The sequence below is a fragment of the Trematomus bernacchii genome, unplaced genomic scaffold (genome assembly GCF_902827165.1).
Source record: "Trematomus bernacchii unplaced genomic scaffold, fTreBer1.1, whole genome shotgun sequence".
NCBI lineage: Eukaryota > Metazoa > Chordata > Actinopteri > Perciformes > Nototheniidae > Trematomus > Trematomus bernacchii.
This window is the reverse complement of record NW_022987573.1, coordinates 1,687,076-1,709,680: the sequence shown is the minus strand read 5'-3', so window position 1 is coordinate 1,709,680 and position 22,605 is coordinate 1,687,076. Positions and strand designations below refer to the sequence as shown.

General features: G+C 39.5%; 1 protein-coding gene across 2 annotated transcripts; it reads left to right on the top strand.

Annotated features, from left to right (window-relative positions):
* The first annotated feature begins 4,534 nt into the window (after nt 1–4,534).
* LOC117479446 (sodium- and chloride-dependent taurine transporter-like) lies at nt 4,535–21,926 on the top strand. 2 transcript variants are annotated; one of them, XM_034126394.1, is made up of 14 exons: nt 4,535–4,735; nt 8,693–8,922; nt 9,013–9,147; nt 10,997–11,231; nt 11,732–11,864; nt 12,502–12,636; nt 13,403–13,506; nt 13,649–13,773; nt 15,026–15,138; nt 16,535–16,672; nt 17,118–17,220; nt 18,747–18,847; nt 18,990–19,160; nt 20,202–21,926. In XM_034126394.1, the coding sequence occupies exons 2-14, from the start codon at nt 8,694–8,696 to the stop codon at nt 20,355–20,357; spliced, it is 1,878 nt and encodes a 625-aa protein (XP_033982285.1). In that variant the 5' UTR covers nt 4,535–4,735; nt 8,693; the 3' UTR covers nt 20,358–21,926. The 2 variants fall into 2 exon arrangements, with proteins under 2 accessions (XP_033982285.1, XP_033982284.1); XM_034126393.1 differs by lacking the exon at nt 4,535–4,735 and adding an exon at nt 6,641–6,874.
* Nucleotides 21,927–22,605: the final 679 nt, after the last annotated feature.

Genomic DNA, 22,605 nt, shown 5'->3' with positions numbered 1-22,605 from the left:
TCTGCAAGGGCAAAAATATTCTGTTCAATTGTAGAACCTATTCCTTTAAACTTCTAATATTAAAGGTTATAATATGTCTGGAGTTGGTTTGATTCCTGAATGTGCACTATAACACTCACATAGTATGGTTCTGCTGTTTTTATAAAAAAAAAAATCTAATTGTATTTGGTCATCCATTCAAACTTGTTGAGGTGGTTTCCTTTTGTTTTGTTTTTGCTGTGTCATTGAAAGTTTTATTTCAAGTGCTATATGGAGGACATATGACATACGTACAAAACATGCAGGGCTAAGTAACTCATACCATCTGTCTGACTTCCTTCCTGGAACAAACATGCTCATCTCAACCATGACATTCTTCTATATGTGGCTCACATGTAGGATTATTTACATTTGGAACAGATGGAGAAGACTGCAGGTGGGCCAACATAAAGCCAATAACATGATGCAAGTAAGATGTGTTTGTAGTTATATTAATTAAACTATTTTATATTCAATCGTTATTCCATTTGATGCTGCTTCTACTATACCTCACTGCTTTTCAGATGTTTGTATTGTAGTTGTTACTCCATTTAGTAAAGTCTTCCACCGTGCCTTTATTTAATAGCTAAAGTTGCTAATTTTGTTACAGCATTTGCAAGAGAAGTACAGAAACATTTTACTTAGGTGTCAGACTAATACAAAAATAAATACAATTTATTTTACTGAAAATGCCACGAAATACAATCATGATTCATAAATAAAAATACAACACAGAAAAACTGTCACAATATACTGTATTTACATTAGTGTATAAAATACATAATTTTGAAATGAAGTAAACCAAAGGCCTGAATACTTCTACCATTTGTGGATCTACAATCTCTTGTGTTTCCTAGGAGCATATAGCCTACTTTTACCATGTTTACATTTATTTATTCTACAATTTATAAAGTTGAGTTTTAGTACAACATCTGTCTTAAAGGTGAGGATTTATTTGATGGACAGCACTGCACATTTGCGACCTTGTCCCTGAGTATTGATATGTCCTCCCAGGAAACAGAAGACATAACTCACTGCGGCTGTCACCGCCAATATCCTAATTTGTTAGTAGTTGGGGATTACCACCTGAGAGAGAGAGAGAGAGAGAGTCGTAAGCCCATACTTAGCCAGAGACTGACCTGAACAGCTCTAGCTCATTTTCCAACTCCCCCACTCCGTCCTATACCCCACTTTTATATTTCTACGGTTAAACTTAAACATATACAAAAATACTGTATGATTCACACAACATATACACCTAGATACTGTATTGTATTGTATTGTACTGTAGTGTCAGTCCAAGTTTGGCACAAAAGAAAGGCTGCTCTTACATTTCAATAGACAGGTTTAGAGATTTAAGACATGGGCAAGTGTTGTGTCCAGCCAGCCATTATGTAAGAAATGGCACAGCAAAGACTACACGCCGGCTAAATTGAATGATAGGTTCCCGCCGAGAAGATCTCTTTAAAGGATTGCCATGAAATGAGAGAGGCTGAGCAGCCAGTCCCTCTCCCCCACATTTCAACAGACATGTCATGCATATACCAGGCTGAAGATGCCTATAAGTTTAATAAATACTAATTCAAGCTTAAAGCGTCACAACCTGGTATTCTGATTATCTCCCTGCTCTGCGTGGAGGCTCCTCTTAGAAGTGTGTGACAGTCAGATGCTTACACTTAACATAGCCACGGTAATATGGGATTAAGCCTTACATACATGCACACTTGACGTATTAGCTGCCAGGACACAGACAAGCAGGGGAGCAGTGGTCTTATTAGTCAGCTTTGTGAATGACGATTGACTCTCTAAGAAAGCTGAGTAAATATATCTGGCCAATGCGTTTGCTTATAACACGAACAATGCATCCTGCAGCAGCAGGACATTTTTTTAATGGTTTATTTGTCCAATGTGTGTCCCAGTGTTCATTTTATCCTTTGCCATGTGTCTGTCTTGTTTGTTTGTTGCTATACACTGAAATGTTATGCTCAATTAAAGGTGAGTCACAAGGTTGCCAGAAGAGATCACAGCCAGCTCTGCAGATATACAAACAGCGTCTGCATGTGAGGCAGGATTACACTGTGACCATGTGACTGGTCTGCCCTTAGCTGGACCTCTAACAAAAGACAAGCTAAATCTATCCAGGACAACAACCACCGGTCTTAAACTCCCTCAAATAAAACATTCAGTGGACCTCAATGAATCAATGCATCAAGCTGCTGCAAAGGAGACAAAGCAGAAACTTAGAGTGTAAGGTTCTCTCTGCAACAAGTTGACTTTACTTGTACACAAACTTAAAGTAGTACTTGCTGAAGGGAGTTATATTATCAGATATTTGTGCAAAAACAGCAATTTAGCTACATTCTTAACATTTGGGCAGGAAATCATTGTTCACATCAAAGATTTTATTTTGTATTGTAAATTATACCAACAATGAAATAAGAAATTAAGAACAAGCACCAATGTACAGTATGATAATTGAATTACTAAGGCCTACTTCACTAGCATGTTCCAACATAACATTTCCCAGCTGGCATTTTCATCAGTCAACCATAATGTAATTTTTTTAAATGTATTAATCTAACCAAAGTTTCAAAATTTGAAATAAACATTTCATGATCTTTTTAGCTCATTTAAGCTGAGTCACAAAGCGGTGAGGTGACGCAGTAAAGAGGCGGTACATGATTGGAGCTTTGCAGATAAAGCTTGGGACAAGATGCATGATCTCTAAACATGATTATGGCCATACAGTATGAGCATTGAAAAACAACCATGTTTCAAACAGGATTCTATCATAATGATCAGGATGTTTACTCTGTCGGCTGGCCTGCTATTGTAACTTGATACTAGTCAGATGAAGCTTTCTCTCCCCTGCAGTTGTTCAGCTACTTTAGATTCAAGGTTGGTCTTTGTCACAGTTACAAACCGTGAGCGTCCAAACTTGAATTTGTTTTCTCTTTCCTGTTTCCTGGCCATTTCGTCCCCTGCACCAGAAAGCAGTTGTCCTGCTGACAGAGCTTTTGTTCTCTGTGAGGAGAAACCATCACCGAAACTCAAGGGGGCTGGGTGGCTTTGAAACACACTTTGCTTTACAACACTGACATGAAATGTTGCTCCGAAGGCTAATGAGGAAATGTGCACGTAAACACAGCATTGAAATAAGGAACAAACAGTCCGTTCCTTTTTGAAGTTTGATAAGAGATTGTGTGTTTAATTTCTTCATAAGGTTGTTCAATCAATTATTTGTCTTAATTTCTGGCTCCAAATCTTATAAATACAACCCCAAATAGCTTGAACATTAATCAATATGCCTTTACTTCCTATTTCTGAAACAACTGTAGTTAAGGTTATTTGTAGGCCAACAGTTTTTAATACATTTCTCAGTGTCTTAACAGTTCATGGTTTTGTCATATCAAACAATTGAATAAACAAACTGTGGTTAGCATTAGTGAGCATGATTTTGATGCTTTACCTTCAAGACATGGCAATACGTGGCTCTGCCATCTGTTTGTTTGGCATGTATTGCCTTAGATCAGGGGTGTCAAACTCAAGGCCCGGGGGCCAAATCCGGCCCGCGACCTCATTTTATGTGGCCCGCAAGAGCTTGCAAAGAATATAATATACAATACAATTGGTGTAATTGTTGAATATTTGCTTTCAATGATTTGCCCTAGACTTCTGCTTTCAGACGTAGTTATTTAGGAAGATATTACCAGAACTGATAATAATCCAATGCAGGGCCAACAATGTAATATAATACATTATTTAATATATATTATATATTTACATATGTATATTTATATATAATTAAAATTACAAACGGCCCTTTGAGTGCAACCATAATGCTGATGTGGCCCGGAATGAAATTAAGTTTGACACCCCTGCCTTAGATGAAGACATAAACCACACTGAACCACTGGTGTATGCACAAGACATAAACAATTATCTGTAGTCGTCTGTTTAGCCGCACTAACACAACCATTTTTTATGATAACATTTAGCTGATTTTGCCAAGTGGTGAAAAGTCACTTTGACTGTTTAGACCACATTATTCTAAACAAGATTAAAAGAGTCTACAGTCATGCATCTCTGTGGGGCTGCACTAAGGCACAGTGTTGTGCTAAGTTAAATGCTAAATCCTAGCATGCTTATAAATAATAAAATAATACAGATAATATTAAAGATATAGGTCTTGTTATTGTATTTTAAAATATCAAATAAAGCAAATAAAAAAATATCAAATAAAAATAGACAAAGATAAAATAAATGTGTATACTCAAAAAGATCATTTTAATTAATTCAAGGAACATCACTAATTCTTGGAATATTGACTTCTACTTTAATTTAAAGACATTGAACGTGTCTGCTAAATGTGTACTGCCTGCGAGTACTTTGCACGTATTTGGCACATTTTGCAAGTGCATGTAAACCAATCGTGCCATGAGAACATGAATTACGTGATGGATTATTTCTGGAGATATAGGCTGTATACATGGTGACAGACTGTTATGAATCAGGGGAAGGGCCGACGGAGGGAGGCTGTCGCTTTAAGAAGTTGATGCATGGAGACTGGTGATTTTCCACTCAAACTGATATTAAACGCGCACCAGCCTGTAGAAACAATGGTCTGAGAAAAATAGATTTCCTCATTTCACTCAGTGCTAAAACGCAGGCTACAAAACAAGGAACAACAACAGACTGCTTGATACCACGAGGAAAGGTAAATCGGCATCTTCTTTACGTATCAATTCAGGAAATTACGAATATGAATGTTCATTTCATTTTTTTAACGGCAAGCATAACTAAAGTAGACATCTGTTTCTGTTGTTAAAATATTGATTTAAGAAAACCACGCTGCGTTGAATTGTAATTTGTCCTGTTTTGATGTTAAACATCAGGCACGCGGATTTATTTCCTGTCCACATTTGTTCTTTTTCTTTGACATGAAGCTGTGTCCTACTTAAATACTGTCGTTTGTACATGTTTTAAAAACAATTTAGGCAATATTGATTTTTTTGGATTATTACAAAAACCCAGTTTTGGCCTTTGAACCGGTTTCCTGTGTTTACAGAGCAACCCGTTTCTATTTGATCGTTATTTGGAGGTCTGTCATGGTGCGTTCAGGAGCAGCTCCGGTTTCAAAGTGCCATGTGATGTGTTTAGGACGGGCATAGACTGTACTGTATAAGGGGTAAATACATGTGGTTATTATCTCCTTCAGAGTCCAGGTACCCGTTCACCCTCCACACCCACAATGAATGAAGGAATTGATTCATGTCTATGCAACGTTCAAAGCTAAAGGGGCGTCTGATAAGACTACTAGCTTATATCTTATATCTGGACATACTTAACCCACTTCCTCTGTCTGCAACCTGTCCAGTGTATGATTGATTCATGTTGTCCTTTCTTAAACCCAATCCAAAAACTGATACATACCAGGTCAGCAGGATAACAAATGACCGGCACCTTCTTTTTAAGCTGCATGTGCTGAAAGAAAAGCGGGGTCATAGGGCCTTTGGGGGTGTCTTTGAGGGGTTTCCTGAGGTTCACCATGCAAAATAAGGAGTAGATTCTAATATATAGGATCATTTTAACCAGTATTTCTAGTCAAATGTGACTTTCCCAGTCTATAGTTTAACATTTTAGTGTGAAATTATATTAAATGTTTTAACTGTTTCAACAATACAACAACAATACACCATTCAACAATAACTAAAGCTTTTTGTTAGCTATGAGTATGGAAAGTTGCACTTTATAAGGGTAACTCTGTGTGTATCTGGATAACCCACATGAAATTCTTTCTCTTCTAAGCATCTACCTTCAAAACACAAATCCTGTGATCGCTCGCATACGCATAATAGATTAGACAGCCTCTATCAAAGGTTATGTAACCAAAAATAGTATACAGGGCATGAAACCAAACTAAACATGATGGATAATGGCATCATGCAAAGTTAAGAGGTGTCAAAAGTGTGTCTGTGAAGTGCTCAAATGACAGCTTGCCATCAGCTGATCCTTGTCCCCCTCATTTAACTGTGCAAATCCTGCAGAGGAATGTATCAGTTTTTAATTGAACCTTGCATGCCAGCCTTTGCACAGCCATTGTGTGCTCTCTGAGCAGTGAATGGTATCTATACAGTTTCATGGACGAGCAGAGAGAGGCACACATTTCCTTATTAGGAGTTGTTATAAACTCATACAGTACTCGTTTACATTTCACAGATAACAAACTACATGTCATGAAAGAATGAAGGACCAGTGATTCGAAATGTCCCACATACCAGGTTTTATCACAGCATACGCTTGAATAAAAATAGTTTTCTCACAAAGATGCTTGAGAGTGGCGTGTTGATGTTATTAGGGACTTGTTATGAAACAGTGTCTCCTATTTTACTGCTGATTGAGTTTGCATCAGTTAAAAGAAGCACTTAAACTCTCAATGCTGCCTTCAGTTTCATTTTATTCAATTGTACAAGACCATAATTCAAGGCCGACCCCCAGTCTTGGACAAGCCTCTAACTTGTTCTCTGTGTCTTCGACATGAATAAGAAGTGTGTGTGTGTGAGAGTATGTGTATGTGTCACATACTCACCCCCCACCACTTGGTTATGTGTACGTTTGTGGGCAGGGAGTAGTGGGAAGTGGAAATTTACAGTCTGCCGCGTTGGTACCTGAGTCGTCTGTCACAGCTAGGCTGCGTCCAATCTCCACTTTGGATTTAATTGTCTTTAGAAAAGGGGCGGGCCCTGCTGTCAGCTTCACTTCTTGTGACCGGTGTCGCATAAAGGCATTCAGTACAGAGGAATGGTAACAGCAGAGGGAGAGGAACTCTATACATAGTTGCAGCCATGAAGGAAATGTAAGTTTTCTAAATTGCTTTACTGAAAGGAGACTTTACTGTTCAGGGTTTGCATGTGATATGTCAAGTTTTCTTTTATTAATGGGCTTTAAATAGTTAAATGGTGTAATGCTGTCATGGATGAATAAATGTTGAACAAGTCTATTTTTGTGCTAAAAGGTTAAACTAATAGAAACAAAACTGTTTGTTGAGATTCATTTTGACGGGATGTCTAGTTAGGAAGAGTAAGTGATTTCAATAGAATATTTGTTTTCTTTTTGTGTTTTTTTTTTTTCGGTTAAGGAATTTGTAGCTAAGTATGTCTGGTTTAAATCCCAAGGACAGTTTGTCTTAAATCTTATCTGTCGGGCCGGCAGCCTCCTAACACCATGCAGGCAGGTGGAAGCATACGCTGAGCAGACGAGGGGAAAAGGGGGGAAAAGAGATAAAGAGAGAGAGATAGAGAGAGATAGAGAGAGATAGAGAGAGATAGAGAGAGATAGAGAGAGATAGAGAGATAGAGAGAGAGAGATAGAGAGATAGAGAAACAGGATGAGAAACAAAGTGGGCAAGAACTGATCCAGTTATGTAAGGAGGTCTGAGAATGGAAAGCGGTTCAAGTTGACTTGTCATGCATAACAGGAACAGAGAAAATGGAATGTGAGGTTACAGTCTTAATGTGTTTGTTGGTAGAAGTAAACAATTCTGAAAGGGACATGCTGTCCATTTTTCAACAACGAATGAAGAGCAAATCTCAGGGTGATGTTTTTGAAGCATGAACGTTTTTCGTACAACGTGTACTATTATTATCTGAGCTTCAACAATCAACATAGTCTGAATTTATTTTGGGTCTCGCAAAAGTTACGGGAAGTACTTGATGTTGCTCAGTTCTTCTCTTAAAAGAAGAGGAAGTATTACATTTCATTTTGTATGTTACAATTACTGTTTTTGTGCTTTATTATAGCCATAAATCACATTAAGTTTCTTCACAACTTCCAAATGTATTCTTGTTCTCCAAGGGGTTTATTTTCTCTTCTTTGGCTCATGCGGGGAAATAAGATACTTTAGCAAGTGATGCTAAATCCTGTGTTTCTTGGAAAGGCGGTTTACAGTGTAAACACGCTAGTGAACCTAAGCCGCTGTATCGTCTCGAAAGCAGCCAGGGCTTTAGCAATGCAGAGGGGTATCTTTTTCTCTAAATTTGGATTGTGGAGGACCTACTCGTTGCCGATACTTCTTAGAAAGCTAAGAAAAAAACGTTCCTCCAGGGTCAGGTGAAGTCTTAAAGTCCTGCATCGTGTCCAAACATACCCTTCCTTTTTCTTCAGGGACAATGTGCCCCCCTCTGAGCAGAAAAATACACCATGAATGAGATGGAAACCAGCGAGCAACAGCTATCAAATTGGGGATGTGCTCATGCTATTGCCATGGTGGTGGTTTAGCCAATTGTGCGATTTCTTGGCAATACAGTTTAAGGCATTAAGATGTTTTTTCTAAAGATAGATGTATTGATTAATTGATTAAATTATTAAGACAGAAAAACAAACACAGTGGGTATGCTCTACATTGTTGGATAATCCTTGTCCATTGCTTTTAATTAACAAAATATTTCTCTTGTCTGAATGACCTTCCTGCATCAGTTGTTCAGATAAGCAAGATTAGCAACATAGTACTGTATATCACGTATTCAGTGGTTACACAGCACGGTGTAGCGCAATCACGAGACAGCATTATCTTCTTAATTTTCCTCCCTATATTTGTCTTACCCCAATTCACCTCTGTTTCTCTGTCTTTTTCTCTCTCCATCTTGCGTGTCCTTTTCCTTTTTACCGTCCACAGCATGGCACAAAAAGAGAAGCTTCAATGTTTAAAAGACTTTCACAAGGACACCCTTAAACCTTCACCGGGGAAGAGCCCGGGCACGCGGGCCGAGGATGAGGCTGAAGGCAAGGCGCCTCAGAGGGAGAAGTGGGACAGTAAGCTCGACTTTGTCCTGTCCGTGGCCGGAGGCTTTGTTGGATTAGGAAACGTCTGGCGCTTTCCTTACCTTTGTTATAAAAATGGTGGAGGTAGGCAAAAGATACTTAATGTTATTAATGCAAATTGTTAAGCAGAAAACACAAATTGTTACTGAAATACGTCTCATTCCCATTACCCAGGAGCGTTTCTCATCCCTTACACCATCTTCCTGTTTGGGGGCGGCCTGCCTGTGTTCTTCCTGGAGGTTGCTTTGGGCCAGTACACGTCTGAAGGAGGGATCACCTGCTGGGCCAAGCTCTGCCCCATCTTCACTGGTCAGTCCAAGCATAAACACTGCACATATTCTCACACACACAAACAGAAAAAAAAAGAGGCTATGCATCCCCAAGCTAAATCTTTCCTGACGGGATCATTTAATATTTAATGCTGAGTAAAAGCTTAATTTGTCCTAACAAGAATCCTGCCCTGGTTTTCTTTCTGTTTTAGTCAATTGTTCATCCTTAGTTGACATCATGTTCTTCTAAAGGTGTCCTTCCCCATTTCTAACATTGTAAGTGGACCAGTCTTACTTCATCAGGATGCTTTGTGTTATGTAAAGGACACTAAACACTACATTTAAAGCAGGAATAATGAGAGTACTGAAGATGGATTAGTATGGAGGATGATTTATCCACGGTCATGTTTACATTCATGCACACACGCACATTAACGTCTATTTAAATTAACACAAGGATATGGAACATGAAAGTAGGCGCTCCAAAACATAAAGTCATTGTTAGATTGCAGATTTTGTGACCGAGTAGATTGATGAGTTGCCATGGAAACAGACTAGCAAAAGAAACACAAGGTTGCCTAGCAATGACTCTGCATAAAAACGTAATAATATTTGTTGACAATGCGGGTCCACTTGTTTTCTCCTAGCTCATAGGGTGATATGAATAGTGTATGACGTCTGTGGGAGTTGTCAGGGTCGGGTTCCTTCACCTGTTCCATGACCTGAGATCACCAATTAGCTACTGATACTTTAAGGCACTCTTGGGTGCAACCCTTAACCTTTGATTGACAGCTGAAGACAAGCACAGAGGTCTCGCACCTTCAGCAGCTGCTGTGACGCCTTTACTCATGTTCACACACGGGACATGACATGAAGAGAGAGGAAGCTGTGCCTCACCAGATCTCTACCAGCTGCCGATGGTCTCCGCTATTCAAGGAACGCTGAGGCGGCTGTCTGTCCATATGGCGCAGCGTCTGGCACAGCAGAGAAAGTCCACAAGTGGCAGCAAAACTAGCCAACCACAATCCTCCAAATGTTTTCCCTCCCGCCTTCACATGTTTTAGCACACAGTGAAATTCATGACTTTACTCCCTGCACTCCAACACGTAGTCAAGTCCATGCAGACACACACACACGCACACCTGTCACAGCGTTGACTTGTCTATCAGTTCAAGTTTGGTATGTGGGAACAAGGCAGTGGGGGCAACAGAGATGATGAGATTAAAAATACTCTTGAGCAGTACCAGGGATTTCTGTGTCCAGGTTCGTGGCAAAGTCATCTAAAAATAGCATTAAAACACTAACGACATTATAACAGTAAGATAGCAGAGTCTAGTTCGGGCAGCTTTCCCTAATTTGACTTGATAATGAGTAAGTTGTTATTTATGTTTGTGAAAGCCTTCTTTTTAAGTTGTTCAGCAACAATCTCCACCTCACACAAGTTTTAATTTAAAGGGTTATTTCCCACCGGGCAGAAAATCTGTGCTGTGCTGCCCTCTCTGTTTGAAAGTTGAAGCTCTGACCACACCCAGAGTTACTGATGGTGTGGTCAGAAGTACACTTGTACACCACAGGGGCAAGGCAAGATGTAAAACCACTAATGCTGCTGGTAAATCGGCTATAATCACTATTTTTACAACAATGGATAACAATACTACTTGTTTGTGAAAGGAGTTGCTTGTAGTGACAAACCCACAGAGAACTAGCACCTGACTCTATGGTTGATATTACCCACTGAGAGACTACAAGCAGAACTTAAAGACAGTGAATATCAGACTTACATTATATGGTGACCAGAAACATATGAAATGCATCAACACAAATCTAAATCATAACTGTATTATATCTATCTCTATCTAAAATCTGCTTTCTTTTCTTCCTTTCTGCAGGTATTGGCTATGCCTCTGTCGTGATTGTATCTCTACTGAACATCTACTACATCGTGATCTTGGCCTGGGGACTGTACTACCTGTTTCACAGCTTTCAGCCGGAGCTCCCCTGGGCGAAATGCAAGCAGCCCTGGAACACAGAATTCTGTGTGGAGGACACAGTCCGCAAGAACAAGACCTTTTGGCTAGCAGCCAACATTACCAACTTTACCTCCCCCGTCACTGAGTTCTGGGAGTGAGTATTCATGCCTGACACACACACACACACACACACACACACACACACACACACACACACACACACACACACACACACACACACACACACACACACACACACACACACACACACACACACACACACACACACACACACACACACACACACACACACACACACACACACACACACACACACACACACACCACACACACACACACACACACACACTCACACACTTTGTACTGCACCTTTCACATGTTAAATGAAGCTCCTCAAAGTTTCCATTGCCTTTTTAAATGCCTGTTTGCTTTGAGTCATGTTTAAATCATCTGATTCATCATAAGTTTAATGCCTCTTACAGACTATTGTTTATGCAGCATTAGACCTAAAAGCCCTAAAGACTCTTTTCAAATATCTATCTCACCATTTTGGTGTTATCACAAAGGCCAGAGCAGCAGAACAGCACAGAATGACAAAGTCATTTGTCTGTCTGACTTGTGTTTTCTCTGCAGGCGCAACGTCCTGAGCATCTCCTCTGGGATTGAGGACATCGGGGCCGTGAAGTGGGACCTGGCCCTGTGTCTCCTAGCAGTGTGGGTTATCTGCTTCTTCTGCATCTGGAAGGGAGTCAGGTCCACTGGGAAAGTGAGTGCTGGGACACAGACACATCCTGTATTTATTGCGTTGCCATGGTGCTGTTTTTTGTTTGGCATTTTCACCCCGATAAATCAGTGACAAAACACTGTTGCTCAGAGAAAAGCCACATGCTTGGAGGGCTGTTAATTTGGTGGATTTAGAGACACAAGCCACTGCGCTGCCCTGAAAGTTTCTTGTTGGCCAGACTCACTGTCGGCTGTAAACAGTTGACTGCCGTTCCTTTAGCCCTCTCTGTGTTTCTGAAACTGGGCGGGAGCCAACAGGAGGAGCTCTGTGAGGAAAATTATTAACTCTATTAAGGAGCTCTTGTGTGTTTATCAGCGTGAAGCCTTTATGCTGTGTAGTGTACTGCTTCATGCTCTGTTGGGCATCTCAAATCCTCATTATGACTTCTGGTGACAGTAAAGAAGTCCTTTTCCCAGACCTTACCTACTTTTTCTTTGTCAAAAATACTTCTGGAAAAGAGGGGAAATGTTCGCCAGATAACATGGACAACGTTTATTTTGACATTCAGTTAGAAATGAGAACTTAATAATGAAGCTTTGTCTTTACCGTTATATTTAAAGGGTGACCAGTCATAAGTGTTGCTCAGTATTTTTGGCTGATACTTCCTTGTCCTTTCTAGGTGGTGTACATAACCGCAACTTTCCCATTCGTGATGCTGATTGTGTTGTTGGTGCGTGGAGTAACCTTGCCTGGGGCATCTGAAGGGATCAAATTCTACCTTTACCCTAACCTGACCCGCCTACAAGACCCAGAGGTAGGATCAAAAACTCTTCTCCTGTTTTTCTCCTCTACTTTTTTTTATGCAACTCGATTACATCATTTTTTTCACGAGTGATTGGATTAACAACAAAACCAAGCCGACATCTCTCAATAGGCTAGTCCACATGTGCTCTGTGCAAAAGCTGAGCTGAAATGGATAACATTTAACCAAGCTTCATAGAGTACGTGAGGTTTCAGATAAAACTGTAAAAAGTGCGCTCGGTAGAGTGCAGATCTCTGCCAGGTGTGTCTCCCGCTCCCATACCAAACAAATAAGAGTTTAATTTCAATCAATTGTCCCTCCGGCCCACCTTACACTCAAGATTGTGGTGGGAATAAGAAAAACAGAGATTTATTCATCTCATGTGGTAAAAAAATCAATATTTACACTAAAATGTTTGCCTTCTTGATATGAGCAATCACTTTCGATAAGCTGACTAGTATGGAGCTCATGATAACATTTCCAAAACACTTTCATAACAGGTGTTAAGAAACGTGTTTCTGCCCCACAGCCAACCTGCTCATTGTAATTTAGTAGCTTTAAAATATTTGTTTATCAGGGGACATTGCTTTTAAGATTTGCACTGGACTCTATGTACCATACTGAAAGTGCACTGGCATCCTTATGTGATATCCCTAACCAGTATCACTGTTGACAAGCTGTGAATCGCTGATGTGGACCCGACTGGTTCTGTTTCACAGTTTGACGTCATCAACATTGGATCACATTATGAAAACGTACTTGTCTTCTGTCTCGTTAGGTGTGGATTGATGCGGGAACCCAGATATTCTTCTCCTACGCCATTTGCCTGGGAGCCATGACGTCCCTGGGGAGCTACAACAAATACAAATACAACTGCTACAGGTGAGCAGTGTTTCCGCTGGGGGGGGAGTGGGACTGTAGTAGTGACAGCAACTCGTGTCAGAGACGGTTGCGTGAATAGAAAATGGGAACTTCGGTTCCACCTGTGTTCATTAACAACCTCCATGACATATGTGTGACATAGGGACTGTTTGCTGCTGGGAGGCCTCAACAGCGGTACCAGTTTTGTGTCTGGCTTCGCAATATTTTCCGTCCTGGGCTTCATGGCACAAGAACAAGGGGTGGACATTGCCGATGTGGCAGAGTCAGGTACGAGGGTCCAAGGGGATGGCAGCAGTGATGGTGGGCACTGTTGCCAAAAAAAAAAGACAATTGGAAACTCAAAACCAAGCAAATTTTTAAAAAGTTATTAATTCAAGTCTCGGAAACGATGATGCTGAAATGTAGAGGTATCGGCAATTGCACACTCCTTGATTAAAAGCCTCAAAAGAAACAGAATTGTTACTTCAGTGTGAAATCTGTTGCACCTTTTCTGCGGACAGATTACATGGCATTGGTGCTGTGTGTTTTAGCTACACAATGACCTGCATGGTTAAAGATCTCATCACTACTTCAAGTGTTCAATGGCACCAGGTGTCTTCATGTCCCACAGTCAACCCACTCATTTCATTCAGAAGCTTTACATCTTCTTGACCAGGGGACTTTGCTAAGAAGATTTGTACTGTATGTACTAAGTGCACTGGCACCATGATGTGATATTTCTCACCAGCAGCACTGTTAACAACTGTGGATCTCCCGAGTGGACGCCACCGGTTCTGTTTCTGCCTTCCTTTATACTCTATGTGGACTTTGAAGGAGATGCGTCTTCTTTCAGCATGCTCGCTCTGTTCAGTTTCAAATTACACTCTTTGCTTTCTTTAAAACTGGAATATAATTACAGTATTTATTTGATGGCATGTTAGTGTGTACATTCACAATATTCCACAATATATATTAAAACAAATGAAATTAAGAATATGTTTCATGTAGAACTGGCATTTCGCTCAGCTCTTCAATTGAGGCACTAGTTTGTGATTGCTGACTTTGTGTCTCATTGAATCCTGTTGTAATGGTATGTGGCTTTGTTGGGATTAGATTAGATTAGATTCCAGTTGGATGTTATTGCACACAGTACCAGCTATAATACAGTATGTACTGTATGAACAGGACCTTTTATAAATAGCATTTACAGTGGAAGGGCCATTACAGGAAGCAGTAATGTCATATCTATAGTGCAAAGAGAGACAAAACGTAAGGTTCAATGTTATTAATAAAAGTACAGAGACACTAAAGCATGAAAAAAACAATTATATTGGGAATTGTATTTCCTTATAGTTTACAAGAGTACATAAAGCCAACCATAGATTTAGATTATTGGCAGTGCCAGACCATGCTCGGCCTGTCTATCTCAATCTTAACACACATTTTTCCATTCCCCTATGTCGTCCAAGCTGGAATAAAATACAGATATTAATGTTGTTCTCCTCCCCTTCTCCCCATCCCCGCTATGCTTTCCCTCCAGGTCCTGGTCTGGCCTTTATCGCCTACCCTAAAGCTGTGTCCATGATGCCGATGCCAACCCTCTGGGCCGTGCTCTTCTTTGTCATGCTGTTGCTTCTGGGCCTCGACAGTCAGGTCAGTATTTTCACAATCACCGCGGCTCCTGTCGCGTAAAGGCCAGAATAATTAGTTGGTGATCTGTGCTCTGCAATGTTTAGTCGACGGAAAAGTTAACGCAAACTAATTTGATAATAGATAAGTTGTGCAAGTTGTGAAAAAATTGCAGAAATGCTGTTTTTTAGCCTCATAAATATCCATAGTCCCTGCTTTTATCTCTTTATATCATATTCAACTAAATATCATTGGGTTTTGAACTTACAAATCAAGACATTTAAAGAAATCGATATGGAATGTTAGAAACTGAGATCGATTTTTTTTACACTTATACACCAAACAATTCATCAAGAAAGTAACCGGCAGATTAATCGATAATGAAAATAATCGCTTATGGCAGCCTTAAAGAACTGCCCGTTTAATTTACCTTCCAGGTCCTTTCCAGGTTAGTTGGCTCCTGCCATCCACAATGTGTAAAACACATTAAGTGTCTCAGATCCATATCGAACGTCTCCAAGGTATCAGATAACTGTCAAACAAGAAAAGCAGACTTTTCCCACAAAGGAATTTTATTATCACGCTCGACCGCACTTGATGAGGCTTGAATTCCCTTTAAAGCCCTGTAGTAACACAAATGAAGTTTTAGAAGATGATACGCGTTAAAAGCCAAACATGTACTTAGTAGAAGTCATTATGATAGCTTGCATGCAAACCATTGCGACTGAGCTTTGAACAAGAAAAGATAATCTACATAGACAAAACACGAGTGTGCAATAGAGAGATTCGCCGGCCAGATCACATTTCCTGCCTCCAAGTGTAATTCTACTCCTGTGCTAACTCAGTCCTGCACATGGCCCGCTACTTCTCTCAGCCAACTGTGAGATCAGGCCAACGCTCTAAATTTGAGCACATGTAAATACTCATGCGGTTATTTCCATGAGACATGTTGGCAGTTACAGTTTGTGCGCGTGTGTGTGTGTGTGGGTGCGTTTCTTGACCATAAAATTAATTCAGTCCTGAATGCTATATATTGTTAACATCGCTCACACATACGTGCCACTGTTATGTAAGGGCTTTTTGTTTGGTTTTCATGCAACAAAGAAGCATGTTCTTGGTAAATTGGAACAATCTCATGATTTTGTTATGACATTATGTAGCTTATGATGAGGCATTAGAGGCCAAGGGGAACAAGAGGGAGACAGATGGGGAGACAGAAACAGAGATTTACTGTTTTGTTTCTGTTGCATCTTGGTAGCAACAAACCAGTGCTGCAAAGAGGAGCCCTGTGTAAATTATCATTACTGCTCAACAAAGACAGCTTTCATTCTCTAATCACTGGTTTGCAGAGGCTACACAAGAGCTGCATGCACACAAAAAGACACTTCTGAGAACTTAATAGTTGTTTTTGTCCCCACAGTTTGTTGAAGTAGAAGGACAGATCACCTCCATTGTGGATCTATATCCAGCAGTCCTCAGGAAGGGTTACCGACGGGAGATGTTTATAGCTGCGATGTGTTTGATGAGCTATCTTCTTGGACTCGCCATGGTAACAAAAGTAAGTTCACCAACAGTCACTTTTATTGGAGTTTCTACTGCTTATCCTGTTTAGAGAAGGAAAAGAGAGTCTGTGTATTCGGATCAACGGCAGAGATAACGCCACAGACTTTCCACTTGCCTCTCGACTGCCTCTCGACTGCCTCATTGTTACGACCAAATATGGCTTCCTACCACATCCACAGCTCACATCCTGTATGTCTGAATGGAACAATTTGGAATGCCATTTTCCATTTAGCAGTTAACTGTGCTCCAATGGCGTCTCAGCACCTGTTGAACTCTGCCTCTGTTGGTAGTGTGCCAGCATTCTTGTGCACTGCTTTTAACACCCCCCATCCACTCTGCTTTTATACCCTCCTCTATCGCTTTGACTTTCTTTCGTTTCACACACAACAGAGAGATAATTAATGTCGCTTTTCTTCTTTCTTTCTTTTCTTTTTTTCTAGGGTGGCATGTATGTGTTTCAACTCTTTGACTACTATGCAGCCAGTGGTGTGTGCCTTTTGTGGGTTGCATTCTTCGAATGCATTGCTGTCGCCTGGGTTTATGGTAAGTGGACACAACTATGTTTTTCTGTAACGTCGTTTTTCAAATTAATGATCCTGAAAAGTTGAGAAAGAAAAAGCAGAAATGATCTCTTTGGTCGTAAACAAAGGTGTCCTTGTGGTTCGTCACACATCAGTAGTTAAAAACTTGAACTGCATGCAGGGGCGTGGTGAGGGGGTTGGGGATGGTGTTGGTCCCCTGCTAGAATAAGATTGGCTATCCAGGGTTGCCTCCCTCTAGACCCATTCTTTTATTGTTAATGAAGGAAGAAAATAAAAACCCTAATTTGGAAGAAAGCAACTCTGCATTGTCCAAAAATAGACGCATTACTGATATTGTGTTGCTATCTGATTCCATAAATCATGCATCGGCCAAACGTGCAGCCACTATATGTACACTTTTGTGACTCTGAGGCTAAGTATGCTTCACCAAAACTCCCCAGGACTCAGAGTTAGGTGGCTTGGAACATAAAATATATTTAATTTAGCTTTCCTACCTTTCAAAATGTCTCCGCATTTCTAAGTACCATCGCCGGACTGAAGTCTTTTCCTTTTAAGAAACAAATACTGTCCTTATAACAATAGACTAGTCCCTTAGATACATGAATCAAATCCATCTTAATTGCTTGGCCTCAGTGTTCCTGGCCTTCAGGATTACAGATGCGTTACTCTTTGATTAATGTGCCGTAGACATATGCAACATATTACAAGTAAAAAAAAAAAAAGAAAAAAGGTTGGGAACCAGTGACTTTTGGGAGCTGTTTTCTATCATTGTTACGAAATATGCTATTATAACAGCACCACAAAGGACCTTACTAACATTCGTCTGTATTCCCTTGCCAGATGTTAAAAAGGAACTAAAAACAAAACAAAAGAACATATTGTTAACGTGTACAAAGGAGCATAATAATAAACATCAGGCACATGTGAACCACAGCACACACAACCCACTATACAATGCAATAGCACACATAGTTCACTGCAATAAACGTGGAAGGACAAATAATGACCTAGTAGCCAGACTGTTTATACTATATACATGTTATATGGTGCAGGACTTAGTGAAAATATAATTGCTGCAGTTAAGGGCAGACTGCAGAGATAAGGGGTAGAATGAAGGTCAGTCTGCGATAACAAAAATATCTCGGGAACAGTACAGACACATGGTATTGCTTGTACAATGTTCAGTAACTTAAGGGGAACTACAGGTTGGGTTAGGTTAGGTTAGGGCTACATCTAACCCTTTTTTTTTTCAGCGATTTACATTTGTATTATTTACTCGATTCATCATTTGGTCTGTAAAATGTCAGAAAATTGTGAAAGATTTCCTTCCTAAAAAAAGTTTTTTAATCGCCTTGTTTTGTTAGTCCAAAACCCAAAGATTTTCAGTTTACAATGATATGAAAAGTAGCAAACTTTTTCTGCCATTTTTGCATGAAATAATTACTCAATTCAATATGTTTTGGATTTATGTATACCAGTATGTAAGCTGGCACTCATGGTATTCTGTGTTCCCTTTGTGTTGGATAGGAGTCGATAATTTCTACGATGCAATTGAAGATATGATTGGCTACAGACCAAACTCATGGATGAAATGGAGCTGGTCTTATATCACACCTGTCCTCTGCATGGTGAGAGATGAGCGACAGCTTTTTAAGTTTCACTTGATAGTGTCGAATGAAGATATTGTTGATGAAATGTTGATAGTTGGAGATTCAAGGTCACAGGGAGGTGTACAAGTTGTACTAAAATAAGTATGTTTTTGTTTCCCAGGGCTGTTTTATCTTCTCCCTGGTGAAGTATAAGCCCTTGACCTATAACAAGGTGTACGAGTACCCTGACTGGGCCATCGGTATTGGCTGGGTTTTGGCCCTGTCCTCCATGATCTGCATCCCTATGGTGATGGTCATCAAGATCTTAAATTCTGAGGGATCCCTGATCGAGGTGAGCTCAACAAATAGTGTTTTTAAAAGAATAGTTGGAACATTTAAAAAAAATTGCTTATTTGCTGTCTTGTTGAGAGTAAGATGATATTACTCTTGTACCTGTACCCTAATACTGAAACTTTGCTTAGCATAAAAACTGGAAACGGCGTGAACAGCTAGCCTGGTTTTTCTAAAGCTAACCTAACAACATTTCTAAAGCACACTAATTAAACTACTGTTTGTTACATCTGTACTCAAATCAAAGTAAAAGAGTCATATAAGCTGAGACAGCTAAAGGCTAGTTTTCAGTATTTTTCAACATAAATGGGACTTAAAACCCGAAGAGTACAAATCTTGTTACCAACCTGCCTTAGGTGTTAATTGTTTTGACTGAGATTACTTTTGACAAAATCATCATTTGAAAAAAAAAAAAGAAAGAAAAAAGAAATATGAGGGAAACAAACTAAACGATAGCTAACTCTAGCTAGCCATCCTCCCTCAAAAGTTTGTAGATATACAGAAAATGTGTAGCTACGGCTAGCTACTATCTCAACTACCTCAAAGATAATTTTCTATTATCAATTATTACTAATAGGTGTGAATTACGAAGCCCTAAACTGTCAGCTGTCAGTAAACATGCAGATTAGCTCCATGCGATAGTTCAAGCCAGAGCAACCTCTTATGGTCACATAAGTCGCTTTGCATGTCATTGCGGCACATCAACAGTCTCAACTTGTCACCATGAGGTTGTTTAGCAACCAGGCTATCTGTTTCCCTTTGCTTAAGGTCATTCTGCCAAACTAAGCTAAACTAACATCTCCCGGCTGCAGCTTCACATTTAGCAAGTGTAGATTTTATTTTCATCTCAATTCCTGACTGAAGTATGAAGAAGCCTGTTCCCCAAATGTCCGTCAAATTTAAATCAACATGGCTTGAAATTTTGAACATGGACAAATTCAGATGCGATGTTTGTCATTTAAAATATAATAGCTGTCATTCTGAGCATTATACTGCCCCTTTTTGTGATGGTCATTGGTCTCTCGTCTCCTTCCTTCCTCAGAGGATCAAAGCAGCAGCGGCCCCGGCAAAGTCAGGCGTGAGTTCTCGCCCGAAAGAGTACAACGTGAAGGGCAGCGAGCTGACACAGCCCCTGGACGCAAACGGGACCAATGGCTTGAACAAGCCCACCCACACCATTGTAGAAACAATGATGTGAGCGCTCTCTGTGAGAGGAATAAGATTGATGTGCTTTCTGTGTTATTATCATATTTGCTAACTTTGATAATGGTAGGTTTACATCATCCAATATATTCACGTTAGAGATACTCTGATTTGATTTTTATGAAGAAAGTTATATATTATTGTTATGGGTTTTTTTTTCTCATGTAATTTTTTTTACTATATCAATATTGTTGATGTTATAATTGTTGTTGCTGTAGCTGGCACTGATCTCAGTTTAGGCAGTATTTTGAGATAGAAAATGTTCAATGTTTACTACCTTTCTGTTGATTCCGGAGAAGAGATGACGAATTTGCTTTTATGGTGTAGTAGAAGAAAAATTCTCACTTCACTTAAATTTAGTAAACTAAATGAGTAATTAGCCATGTAAAGGGAAAATACGTCTAAACACTCTCACTTTATTGTTACTGTTTTGTAGCCCTAACTATCTTTTTTAATATCTTAATGTTCATCCCTGCAGTGAAAATGAATGTACCCTTGTCTCTCAGAGTAGAAATCCTTAACATGTTAAATGGCAATATGCACTGTATATAGTTAATCTTGCTTGACATCCTTTAAGCTACAAGTTAAACAAGGCCTTGGTCAAATACTGTGAGAAATGCATTTATGAGAAAGTCCACCTTCAAAAACAGAAACGGGATAAAAAGCAAAAAACAGCCAAGGAAGAGGAAGTAAGGAGGAAAGGGAAGTGGCATTTTTAGAGTATTTGTACACAGCCTGTGTGACTACTAGTCAGTCCCAGTGCATTTATGGAAACCTCTCTTTGCACTTTATATGTCGTTTCACCTTTATTGTAGTATTTGTTTATATTGTTGCAAGCTATTTGGAGATGCATTTGCAACACATTTCAGGAGGAATACTTTTAGCTTTTAATTTTTTGATATTGTAAACTTTGATATACAGTATCTAGTTGTCTCCTTGGCCTTGCTAAGACATTGACACATTTAGAGTAGAAATCTGACATCAAACATTCTTAGCCAAATCTGTGAGAACAATTTTAAAATGTCAAAACCTTTCTTTTTCTAAACAATCCATACAGCTTTTCCCGTTGTGCTCATTACAGTAGCAGACGCGATCTACAGATCTACCACTGGATTCTAGTTGATAATGTTCGATTTAGGCATTTGTATCCTAGATCTTAAATGTTTGTAAATCACTTATGCCTTTTTGTAACAATTTTATACTGTACATCATTTGAACACCATCACTGATTAATTAATTTGACTGAAAACCTTCTAAATATTGATTACATTGTAAGATTGGATTACATTTTTCAGTGCGCAATATTCATTGAAGCAATGGAATTCTCTGCTTGCTCAAAATGCACCACAGATTTAGAGTAATGTTCAATAATGCAACATCTTGCACAGTAAAATACAAAATCTGAAGAATGTGCAGGAGCCACCACATTACCGTGCTGCTTTGTCCGTTAAAATCTCGGAGATTCAAGTGTACCAAAGTATTTTTGTCTCACAGTTGTCCCCTTTTTAGATGCACATTGCATCATTTCTATATAGATTATGAATAAACATTTTTTTTCTTTGGATTTTGTGTCATACAAATTATTTTGTTCTCTTAATATTAATGTCGGTAGCATTAGCATCCCTGAAAAGTGGAGAAATGTCCATCTGAACATGACACCACTGTTACTTTGTATCCAATATTTACAAAAATGCTTTTCTTCCTGAATGCCCAATTACTCCATTCTTCTCTTTAGTCTTGTATTTTTCCACTGTATCTACATTAAAGTTCCACTAGGAACCAGCTATTGTATTGTTGGTACCTGAAGCCTACAGCAAGAATACACTGTTAAATACATGTTTTATTCTTGCCATTAAAATGACTGCATATATTGGAGTTCCTTGCTAAAAGGAAATCTACCATCGCACAGATGATTTCGAGACTGCCTTTCAACACAATATCATATGTCTTCCGACATACATGGAATATCAAGTAAATGTGCACTGCGTAACCCTAACCCTCTGGTTTAGTGCCCGCTGGATGTTTTCACCCATGAATCAACACAACACTTTTTTTCATTAATACGATCATGTGTCAATACTAATTTGATTCTACTCTTGAAAGAACCAACTATTTATTTGAACAGATAAAACCAATGCCCCCTTTGACCCCCACCTCTCACCACTCATTGATACTTGGCGTGAATCTTTCTGGGTGACCCACCCACCATCAATCTAATGCCCCGGAACAGGTGGAAACTGCAT